Raw genomic sequence first — 12,366 nt, forward strand, 5'->3', positions numbered from 1 at the left:
TTTACATGGTTTAAGTGACATATATCTGAAGTGCTTCCGGTTAAAATGGCAACAAAGTCCGGGATTATCAAAAAATCAAAAACAGAAGGAAGTGCTCGTCTTCGACGGACAATAAGTGTTAATCATGCTGATGCCATTAATAAAGAACAACAAAGGCATAAGGAGAATGAGCCGGATAAACCGTAAGTTGTGCACACTTATTTTTTCTATTTGAAAAACACCTTGTTTACGCAGCCGGTGTTGCATGATTTTGACACTTGGCCTTGCGTCACGGTTCAATTGCAGCAGAGGTAAATCCCACGCATTGACCATTCTAGACTATAAATAGCTCTCACGCGTATATCATGTATCATAAGAACCAATCGCTACAGACTGCACGTGCACTAATCCGTTTCTCATTGAGGGAACATTTTCAATTTAAAAAACAAATTATGTGCCAACATTAAACTTTGTTCACTTGTGCACTCCAGTTGACAGTACGAGTATCTTATGTGCAATATGTAAACTCTATTGAGGTGCTTATTCAAAATTGTGCAGGAAACACTATTTGCAAGTGTTTTAAACAAAGCGTGCAGTTCATTAAGCAATTTTAATCCTTGGAATTAAGGGAAAATGTTGATTGAAGACCAGGGAATTTTGGATGATGTCCTCCAAAAAGGACTTGGAAAAGAGTCCAATAATTTTATTGAAAGAACAGACAATTACAGATTCCACAAAAAACCTTCTTTTAGTGACATTAACAACAATTCTAAAAATGAGAAAATTTCAAAAAGTATTTTCCAAAGAAGATCTAATGAATGTGATTCAAAAGATGTGGACAGTGTCGATTGTTTGATTGCTTCAAATCTAAACCCTGTTGCAACTTGCAAAAAGTGTGATGAACAGAGTAATCACAATGATGACAAAGTTGGAAATATTAAGTGTGATTGTGGCAGTCTGTGTGAAAAACAGATACAAAGAAGTGAAAAAACACCAAAAATAATTAAAGCTGAGAAAAGAAAAGATGAAGATCATAATGCTAAAGACAATGACTTTTGGTCACAGTGGATTCCATCTTTTTTACAAGAACCAGAGTACACATTGACATCACTGAAAGGAAAGGGGTTGTAAGTCATTTATCTGTGACATGTGAATTGTTGTTATTTGTCACTCGTTTTTTTCTGTGTTTCGTAATTAACAACTTGTTGAAACATGACCACAGCCTTGTAAATAATGTACAATGCATGTTTTGGTACTTTGGAATAAAAACAAAACCAAATATTAATGCAGTGCATCAAGATGGGGGTATGGTTAGCTTGCTTCAGATTGATGTGTTTCATTGTTAATGTGCTGGTTTTTATAACCTTGTAAGATGCACAAAACCATTATTTTCAATTTTTATATTTACCCCCACCAACCATGTCACTGCATCATTAGAATGAAAATTATGCTGCATGAAATTATTACCATTCTCTTGGCTTTTCTCATGGTTGAATGATTTATAGAGCTGTTTTGTGATTGTTCTTTTCCAGAATCCACCGACATGCTGACTCATTGTTTAGTACAGACAGTGGATTCACAAATTATAGAGGACTACTGAATCTTTGTATTCTTCTGTTGGTAAGTGGATCTCATTCACTATGTTTGGCCATTGAATATATTATTTGTAGCTGTGTTTTTTCAATTTAAAAAGGAATAACACCAGATCTGAACACATCATCATAATGGCTGACTTTGTTTTAAAACATAAATTAAAATTTATGTAAAATTATACATGTATTGGTAGTATTTTAGATGTAAAATTTTGCCTAGCTGGGTTGCACAATAGGTTAACATGTCAACTGCAGATCTGTAGATTTAAGTTCAAGTCTTGTAGGCCTAACAGTTTTAATTTTTTTTCCAGTTTACTTTCTACTAAAATTGTACTTTTTAACTATAAATAAGATAAATTTGAAAGTGTTCAATTCAAGGTATTATTGTACATCCTCCACTTTCCATCCATATCAATTTTAGCTAAATTTAAAGAGAATGAATCGATTTCTCTGGTGTTATTTCTCCTTAAATATTTAAACATTTGTCATATTACATCAAAGGTAATTCTTGAAATTGATTAGTGTCTTAGAATGGTATACTTAGACATGCTACACACTAGATAAGCATGTATTTCAGGATCACAAAGAGTTCATGACCAGGTAGAGTGTATTATTATAGACAATTGGGACAAACAATCATGTTGTGTAACTTTTAAGTTACACAGGTTATCAAGTCTTGCTGTGTATTCTCCATCAAATTGAGTTTAATAATAAATATACTGTCAGTGTCTCATGTTTTGAAAACAAAAATCAGGTTTATAACATAATCATTTAACTAGGTTAAAAGTGTGGCTATTAGATAAACACTTTCTGACCACTACCTTGACCTTCACCATTTTGAAGTTGCTGGTATACTCATGTTACTGTTATGATCAATGTATCAGATATGATACTCAAATTGTTTCTAAGTTATTCTTTGATTAAAATTTGGCCTGGATAGAAACTTATTGTATTATACTCTGTAAGGGTTTTATACTTATTGAATTGAAGGGAAATTTTAAAACAGATTGAAAATTTCAAGTTTTCATTTATAAATTTGTGGGGTTTAGAGTGTAGATTATGAAGAGGTCCAAAGGAGTCTTGCTATCATTTTTGCCAGAGTGATAAAACATCTTAAAATTAACTTGCATTTGTAGTACATGTATTTGTAAATATAGATACTGATATAATTTGACCCATTATTATTGGTTTATTATGGACTCATAGCACATTTGATAAAATTTTGTATCAGTAGATAGACCAATGATTTTTCAACTTTTTTCAAAAGGGTCCTGTGGCTTTTGAATTGGGAAAAATTGTCATAATTTTAGTTAAATTGGGAAAACCCAGACATTTTAGTAAATTCGCTAAATATATCATATCAAACAAGTAATCAAACACAAATTTATGTCATTCTTCTTTTATTTTACTTATCTAAGTTAACTTTCTTTTCTTTAGCTCTTAAAATTTTCAACTATAATTATATCGAAATCATCTGGACCTGATGTGTCTTTGTCATGTCGTACATAAACTATTCACAGTGAATTTATTTTTTAACACATACATTTACCGCTACTTTTATTTTTGGGGGAAATGCAAGTTAAATTCGGAAAAAATTGGTAATTTTTGGGAGGGGAAATGGACGATGTTCAGACCTACCATGGGTCTTTAAAAATGACTTTTACTGAACACCTCAGAGAATCCACATTTTGATCATAAGTTTATTTTCTGTATAATTATAATTATTACTAAAGTACCATAATGAACCACACTTTTCGAAAACATATCACCATGCTTCCCATCACTGTTTTTCATGCATAAGAATTACTACTTTATTCAAGCAGATTTGTCAACAATTCCAAAAATGGTACCAAAATTTTCTCAGGAAATTAAATGATGAAAGCTATGTTTCAACTTTGGAAAAATAAGGATTTTATGATGTGCATTCTAGACTATGTTGCTTAAGAAATTTGAAGCATTTACATGTGAAAAGGTTGCAAAAACAAAGCTACAGTTACCATGGTTACAAAAATCAATATTTATATATGTATGTAACTTTTCAAACTTCGAAGAATATAGCATTGAAAAAAATTCCCCATATCCAAAAATGTTGATATTTTCCTCAAATCAATAGGGCATAAGGTAGAACATAGACCAATATCAACAACAGGGGGAGGGGCTAGTGTCGGATTAATGTGGGATGTGGTAAGAAAAGGGACAGGGAGGGGCTAGTGTCAGATTAATGTAGGATGTGGTAAGAAAAGGGACAGGGAGGGGCTAGTGTCAGATTAATGTGGGATGTGGTAAGAAAAGGGACAGGGAGGGACTAGTGTCGGATTAATGTGGGATGTGGTAAGAAAAGGGACGGAGAGGGGCTAGTGTCGGATTAATGTGGGATGTGGTAAGAAAAGGGACAGGGAGGGGCTAGTGTCGGATTAATGTGGGATGTGGTAAGAAAAGGGACGGGGAGGGGCTAGTGTCGGATTAATGTAGGATGTGGTAAGAAAAGGGACAGGGAGGGGCTAGTGTTGGATTAATGTGGGATGTGGTAAGAAAAGGGACAGTAAGGGACTAGTGTCGGATTAATGTGGGATGTGGTAAGAAAAGGGACGGAGAGGGGCTAGTGTCAGATTAATGTGGGATGTGGTAAGAAAAGGGACGGGGAGGGGCTAGTGTCGGATTAATGTGGTATGTGGTAAGAAAAGGGACAGGGAGGGGCTAGTGTCAGATTAATGTAGGATGTGGTAAGAAAAGGGACAGGGAGGAACTAGTGTCGGATTAATGTGGGATGTGGTAAGAAAAGGGATGGAGGGGCTAGTGTCGGATTAATGTGGTATGTGGTAAGAAAAGGGACAGGGAGAGGCTAGTGTCGGATTAATGTGGGATGTGGTAAGAAAAGGGACAGGGAGGGGCTAGTGTCAGATTAATGTGGGATGTGGTAAGAAAAGGGACAGGGAGGGGCTAGTGTCGGATTAATGTGGGATGTGGTAAGAAAAGGGACGGGGAGGGACTAGTGTCGGATTAATGTGGGATGTGGTAAGAAAAGGGACAGAGAGGGGCTAGTGTCGGATTAATGTGGGATGTGGTAAGAAAAGGGACGGGGAGGGGCTAGTGTCAGATTAATGTGGTATGTGGTAAGAAAAGGGACAGGGAGGGGCTAGTGTCAGATTAATGTGGGATGTGGTAAGAAAAGGTACATTTTGTGTTTATTTACTTGAATTTGTCATGCAAGTTAGCTTTGTTGACAGTTTAATTGGTTTTGTTCCTGACAAAGACAGATTATACATGTATATGCAACAATAAGGAAAGGCGTTTTAAAACTTTGAAACCCTGTTAACTGGTCTCCATGATGCATATATTAAGATGTTTCTTGGAATTTATCTGAATCAGCTGTTTATGGAGACCTTGCAGTTATGCAACAGCTAGAGCAGGAATAATTAATTTAAATCAAATCTGATAGTATAGAATCAGTATTAGAAACTAACAGGAAAATAATATATTGTCAAGGTTGTTTATCTTTCATCAGAAAAGGGTTGAACTGTAAGTGTATAAGTTGTATTGTTTTACAGTTCAGTGGCCCAGCATGGTAATCCATTTGCCTTTCAGTAAACTTGATGCTATATTTGCAAATTATATTTAGAAGTCCTTGAAAGGATATTGAAAAGTTCATACTAGAAACGATATTGAAAAGTTCGTTATAGGTTAAACCAATAGACTGATACCTTACTTTCTATAAAAGACAGTGAAGATCTTTTACCTGGAAAGTGTTACTCAGAAAAATGCTGATAAACTGAATAATGGAAAAATTAAGGTTGTTGTCTTAATCTGAGCAATGAAGATACCTGTACATTTCCATGTTTTTTTTTATTGCTATATTTAGCCATTTTTATCTCTCCCTCTATAATGTTTGACAAATTGATAAACAGGTTAGTCAGACAGATATTTGTTTTTAAAATTGAGAAAGACTTGGAAAGGGAGGGGGTGTTGTTATAACTGCATTATATAAACTTCAACAAAAGGAACATTTCAATTATGGTATAAAATATGATATATTTATGGTACATACATGGAGATGTTTGAATGTATGCCAGTATCATGATAGCAAAAAATTAACAGTGCATGTACTTTGATATTCTCACAATAAAAATATTCAAACCCAAAGTGAGGTAAATGTCCATGCTATATAAAACATATGCTCAATGATTGAATGAAACTTCAGTTAGTATTTTAAAATTTTTGACCAAGCAAAGTGTGATGCATGTGTAAAACATCATTGAGTGAATCAAAAATTAGAAATAAAACTATTTATATATATTTTTTAGGATTTCAAGGATATGCATGTTTTGTAATCTTGAACTTTTGAAATGCTTACTCTATTTGATAAGATTTCAAGGTGCCAGGCATAGTCCTTGACAGTGGGTTTGTTTATCAGTGCAATGTTCTACCTTGAACCAGATGATATATACAGGTTCAGTTTGACAAAGGAGTAATTTTACAATGAGAAGGAAAAAAACCTGTTTAAACTTCCTCATGATCTCTGAACACAACAAGACTTCTGTCAACACTGCTGTGTACGGAGTCACCCGCAACAAATGAGCAAGCATCTCCAAGCCAACGGTTTCCGATTCGAACTTCCTCGGAAACTTTTGGTTTTTGAAGATGGTGACAGAGTGACTCCCTGTTCATTAGATAGTAGTGATTTAGGTGCTTTGTTTTTATAAATTAATATTTTGAAAATTAGATAAGAAAACCAATTGATTCCAGTTGACATTTATTCATTAGTATGGATATTGCAAAACAGTGATAGTAAAAGCACTACCAGTTTTAACACTATTCATTTTATTTTTCCAGGCACTTTCCAATGCCAGATTGTTCATTGAAAATTTAATAAAGTAAGTATTTAATTTAATAAAGTAAGTATTGAATTTAATAAAGTAAGTATTGAATTTAATAAAGTAAGTATTGAATTTAATGAAGTAAGTATTGAATTTAATAAAATAAGTATTGAAATTGATAATGTAAGGAAGGAATTTAATAAATTTAGTAGGGAATTGATAAATTTATTACAAAATTTCATAAAGGAAGGAGAAAATTAATGGAAGTAAGAGCAATGTTTAATTGATAAATAGTAAATTTAATGAATAAGTAGGAAGTTTCATAAAGTAGGGGATTTAACAAAGTACATGTAAGTAGGAAATTATACAAATTAACTAAGGAGTTTAGCAAAGTAAGAATGGTAAGTGCATGTAATTATTTCATAAAGATGGGGAATTTAATCAAGTAATTTAAATGGTAAATTTGATGATTTATTAGTTAATTTGTACAGAGTTCGATATCATGTAAATACTGAATTTAATAAAGTAGGAAATTTGATAAAAATAAGTAAGGAATTTAATTAAAATCAGTACAGAATTTAATTAAGGAAGGAATTTAATAAGTGGGATTCAATAAATTAAGTGGGAAATTTAATAAATCAAATTATGAATTCTCCCGTGGGAATCCGGGTAAGAATACTGGTCTTTAGTACCCCTTGCTTGTCGTAAGAAGCAACTAAATGGGGCAGTCCTTTGGATGAGACCAGAAAAACCGAGGCCCCTGTCACAGCAGGTGTGGCACGATAAAGATCCCTCCCTGCTCAGGGCCTAAATTTTGCAGCCCTTCACCTGCAATGGTGATGCCTCCATATGAGTGAAAGATTCTCAAGAGGGACGTTAAACAATATACAATCAATCAATCAACAAATAATGATTTTATCAAAGTAAATAGGGAATTTGATAAAGTAGCAGAGGAATTTTTGGTGTTTTACTTAATACTTGTATTCAAAATTGATGTCTATATAACTGTTTTTCCCTTATTTCCAGATATGGAATTTTGATTGATCCTGTCAAAGTCATTCATTACTTTCTACAAGAGCCATACAGTTGGCCCAATGCATTACTCCTGCTGTGTAAGTACTGATACTGTTTGACTTTCATTTTATGACTATCCAGTGTCTTTGATATATGTGATGGTCATGCAGTTAAAAAGCTTTACACAGCTTGTGTTGATTTGTCAAATGCAATATTGTATGGACTTTAAATAAAACTTCACTTAGTACTTACTATAGATTTACTCAAGGGAAACAATATGCCAACACATCAAACTGTGTTTTTGTTCACAGAGAAGAATACGTACATCTATTTATACACGGTTATTGTTGTTCTTTCAGCCGTTAATATCTACATACTACTTATATACGGAACAGAAGTGTTATTATCCAAAGTAAGTACTGTACATGTAATGTTTGTCCTAATTAAGGAATTCAAAACAGTTGGGGGAAATTTCATAAATCTGATACTTTTGGTATTGATCAACTTTTAAATGGTTTGCATTTTGTGTATGATACAAAAAAAGATTGGTGTACAGTAAATAAATTATAATGTGTCTTCTTTTAGGAATGGCTGACAGAGAAGATTGGGTTGATTTTCAATGTTATCAACCTCCTCTTATGTCTGATTGTGCCAGCCACAGTGATTCTGTATCTCCACCCCAACCCAGGTATGTGTCAGGTTCTCCACCCCAACCCAGGTATGTGTCAGGTTCTCCACCTCAATCCAGGTATGTGTCAGGTTCTCCACTTCAATCCAGGTATGTGTCAGATTCTCCACCCCAACCCAGGTATGTATCAGATCCACCTCAACCTAGGTATGTGTCAGATTCTCCACCCCAACCCAGGTATGTGTCAGGTACAACAAGATCAGATGGTGACACAGCTTAATTTAAAATGTGTACATGTTTCTGGAAAAGTTCTAGGCAACACATTAAATTGCGAGAGAATCAATAATGAATCTTTTTAAAGATGAAGTAATAAATTACAAGGAAATTTCTTTATTGAGGGCCAGGGAATTATTTTTACAATAGATTGGTAGTTTATTATGCATGCATCCTCTCTCTGAATCTGCACAATTTTTTATGAACCCACAGTGTACTTGTTTTATGCAGTGGAACTATTAAATGATCATGTAAAAACAATTAGAATTAACATACATATGGAAATTTTATTATATCATTGTATTTAAAAGTTTTATATATCCATGATGAAATTTGTGTCAATTATGCAATTTTTTGTTGTAGGATTTTCTGTGGTGACATGTGGGATCTCTAGTGTGGTTTTCTTAAAGCTAGTCTCTTATGTCTGTGTCAATAAATGGTGTCGGCAAAAGAGGTCGGAGGTCAGGAAGTCCCATCGCAGAAAATCTGTCAGCATGTCTGAACCAGTCAGTATGTATCAGTGTTGCATGTCAGAGACTTTGTTCTTAAACATTTGAACCCAAATCTGGAAAATATCTGAATGGTTTTGTATTTCGTATGGAAATTGTCAACTTTTGGAAAAATAGTAGTTTCAATTTCTGCTAATTATTTGTTAAAAATATGCATGCATGTTTCTTTTCTGAATTACAGGTACAGCAGATATGATGAATGGAGAAATTAAAACAGCTTATGTTAGTTACCCAGATAACCTCACATTAAATAGTAGGTTTGCAACAGAATATCTCATTTCGATTCAAATTTCTTTTGTGGTCATTGATGCAGAACAAAATACAGAGTGCCAAATTACATGTACAATGTTATCTGATGTGGCATGATAGATACATGTAACAGTACACGTTTTTTAGAATAATACGTTATGTATTTCCAGTTTCTTCAGCAGCGTTGTTAAGCTCGTTTTTAAAATTGTTTCCATTCTTTTCTATTTTAGACATGTATTACTTTATTTGCACACCGACCCTGTGCTACGAGCTCAACTTTCCAAGAACTATTAGAATCAGGAAAAGGTTTCTGCTGAAAAGGATAGTAGAAATGGTGAGAAGAGAGTATAGTACAGTGTCTGCTACATGTAACATCCACTGTATTTGTTTTAAATTTAAAAAAAAACTTGCAAGGCAGTCATTAATATGACCTTTGTGTTCTCTCTCTCCAGATTCTAATATAAAGGTTTTGATAAAGGAGCAAGGAAAACATTTTTTCTTGAAGCTGTTACAGTTTGCATTCAATTGTTTCTCCAAATGAGTCTAAGTAGTTAAGACAACTTGTTTATTTGGAGCTGAGGGGGTTATGCCTATAAAAAGAACCCAGCAACTAACAAACATCAGAATATTTTCAATTGGGGAGATTTATGTCAGTCATTTGGGCAAGGTCAAACAAAATTTTAACCTGTATTCTGTGAGTAACAATTTCTTTTAATTTTTGATTTAGATGTTTTTGGCCCAGCTGATGACTGGCCTGGTGCAACAGGTAACTATGATCTTAGTTGAATGTAAAATTACGTATTATAAACTAGAGACGTCAGCATGAGATGATATTATCGAGTGAAGTGACATGACATTGTTTGTCATTGCAGTGGATCATACCAACAGTCAACAATTCACTGAAACCCCTGACAGACATGGAAATTCCTTTAGTGATTGAAAGACTTCTAAAATTAGCTGTGAGTATTTAAGCCAAATGGTATTTTTATCAAATAATTTTAAAAAATTATAATAAATTAGCTGTATGATTGGAAAATCAAGGCTGAGGATAAAACAGAAGATTAAGATGAGGTCTGAATTATTTGTACCACCTAATATAAGGATGAATTGACAGGACGGCAGACTAAAGTAAAACACAGTTATAGCACACCTCCAGGGCCAGCAAAAAACAATTCATTATGACCAAACTTTGTTATATCCAATAAAATTTTCATTATTTCCTCTCATAGTGGGGAATAAATATCACTTCACGATAAGTGTGACTTAGTTATAAGTGTGTTTGTTATAAGCGTGTTTTACTGTACTATGAAAATGACCAATGCTGGTCAGTCTGTAATTTCTAACCCTGTTATCTATGGTGTGTCACATTCAGCTCTAATTTTGTTCCAGGTTCCTAATCACCTCATTTGGTTGATATTCTTTTACTGGTTCTTCCATTCTTGCCTAAATGTAACAGCTGAACTTTTGCGATTTGGAGACCGAGAATTCTACAAAGATTGGTGGTGAGTACGCTAAGGAATCTTGGCTGAAATACTGATTTACCTTTTATAACTGATATTTTGAAGAAAAAGAAATGGTTTTGTGGCACCATGTTTTCCTAATGATTTTGCAGGAATGCTGATTCTATCTCTGAATTTTGGCAAAATTGGAACGTTCCTGTCCACAGATGGGCTCTCAGGTACAGGAATTAGGATGATTTTTCGATTCCTTCTCTTTTTAATGTCGTGTCAAAAATGATAAACCTCCCATGTAAAAAAAAAGATGTCGATTAAACAAAAAAAAATCCAGGTAATAATTATACAATGCACACATAAAGTTTGAAAGCCAATAATTTAATGTTTCCGCCCCCCTATTTTGTAGACATCTATACAAACCTCTTCTTCGACGAGGTGTTTCAAAACAAGTGGCCTCAGTGGCTGTGTTTGCTACCTCAGCTTTTTTCCACGAGGTCAGTGCTCGTTATTTTCCTAATATTGATGCATTTAGATTTTGTTTTAAAATCAGTGAAAGTGCCATCTTTAAAGTGTATTAGCAGTTTCTGAAATTTGAGCGATATCTATATCTTTGTAGTACTTATTGAGTGTTCCTCTAAGGATGTTCAGAGTATGGGCATTTTCTGCTATGCTTTCTCAAGTAAGTATCTAGTACATGTATTACACCACAATTGTTAAGAAATTGTGATTTTGCAAGTGAAATTTACACAATATGTGTACAAATTATGTAATCTATGAAACCAAACAATAAAAAAGGAACACTTTAAAACAAATTTCAGGTACCTCTTGCGATGATGACAGCAAAATTCTGTAAAGGCCGTCATCAGGTTGGCAACATGATCGTCTGGATGTCATTGATTGTGGGACAACCTATTGCCATTTTAGCATATGTCCATGACTATTACATAGGAAATGTGCTACTCTCTTTCAACAACTAGAGGCTGAAAATTATGATCGATGAATGTACAAATGTACCGGTATGTGAGGTGTACCTGCCGACTGATTTGAAGTGCCATAAGTTTGTTAGTTTAGAAGAGGAATATTGTTATGATGTAACTGAATTTAATGTTTAAATAAAAGTGAGAAATGTGCTGTAAAAATAAAATTCTACTATTAAAGATTAATTTACAATTTGATATGGTGCAAAATATAAAAGATGTTAACTTTATTATTATTATTATTTGTACATGTAATTTTGTGTGTTTTAGGGGACCTTATTTTTTGACGTATGAAATTTTTGTGATGTTTTCCTATATATATATATTTTTTTTACATCATGTAGTTGTACTACAGTTGTTCTACATCAGTAGATGTAAATTAAAGTAATTGTAGGACAAAGTAAAATTACATATAACAATGTTTATGTGCGTTTGTGTTGTACATTTAATGATTTCCTCATGCATAAACTATCCTTGTGTCAAATTGTATTAGCTCCCTCTCCCAAGATCTGGGGCACATCGTTTCCTTATAGCTATGACATCAGTCTGTTCATAACTTTGATTTGGATCATATCTTGTGAATTCTATACACAATACACTTCATGTTTGAACACATATGCTTCAGATATGCCGAGTGAGGTCAATATCAAGTGCAGGTCATAGTTCACACATGAATTTTTTTTATCATACTGGTATTGTATACACATGTATAAAGTGCTTTGTCTTCTAAAACTTTACTATCAGTATTTTGTTGAAATAGTGTAGCATAATATGTTATAAGAATGGTAGCACTTTGTTTTCAGGTTTAATGTCTCCTCTAGTCAATAATTGCGTTACAGTTCAATTACAAAACAACCTGCTGAAATAAGGGCAACTC

At 33.6% G+C, this 12,366-nt stretch overlaps 1 protein-coding gene across 2 annotated transcripts in view; it reads left to right on the forward strand.

Annotated features, from left to right (window-relative positions):
• Positions 1-17: 17 nt before the first annotated feature.
• The window catches only part of LOC125652879 (diacylglycerol O-acyltransferase 1-like), a 13,153-nt gene continuing 804 nt past the window's right edge, over positions 18-12,366 (forward strand). Inside the window, exons 1-16 of one of the 2 annotated variants that reach the window (XM_048882358.2) lie at positions 18-182; positions 1,512-1,599; positions 6,402-6,442; positions 7,412-7,497; positions 7,759-7,811; positions 7,985-8,087; positions 8,664-8,810; positions 8,991-9,062; positions 9,289-9,392; positions 9,786-9,824; positions 9,931-10,017; positions 10,448-10,560; positions 10,671-10,736; positions 10,919-11,006; positions 11,129-11,191; positions 11,331-12,366. The exon at positions 11,331-12,366 is cut by the window's right edge and continues 804 nt beyond it. In XM_048882358.2, coding sequence (XP_048738315.1) covers positions 46-182; positions 1,512-1,599; positions 6,402-6,442; positions 7,412-7,497; positions 7,759-7,811; positions 7,985-8,087; positions 8,664-8,810; positions 8,991-9,062; positions 9,289-9,392; positions 9,786-9,824; positions 9,931-10,017; positions 10,448-10,560; positions 10,671-10,736; positions 10,919-11,006; positions 11,129-11,191; positions 11,331-11,489 — 1,446 coding nt within the window. In that variant the 5' untranslated portion in view covers positions 18-45 and the 3' untranslated portion in view covers positions 11,490-12,366. Of the gene's footprint in view, positions 1,107-1,511; positions 1,600-6,401; positions 6,443-7,411; positions 7,498-7,758; positions 7,812-7,984; positions 8,088-8,663; positions 8,811-8,990; positions 9,063-9,288; positions 9,393-9,785; positions 9,825-9,930; positions 10,018-10,447; positions 10,561-10,670; positions 10,737-10,918; positions 11,007-11,128; positions 11,192-11,330 lie in introns of both variants that reach the window. The other variant, XM_048882349.2, reaches the window with a different exon arrangement.

Source organism: Ostrea edulis, chromosome 1, assembly GCF_947568905.1.
Source record: "Ostrea edulis chromosome 1, xbOstEdul1.1, whole genome shotgun sequence".
In the NCBI taxonomy this organism is placed as follows: Eukaryota; Metazoa; Mollusca; class Bivalvia; order Ostreida; family Ostreidae; genus Ostrea; species Ostrea edulis.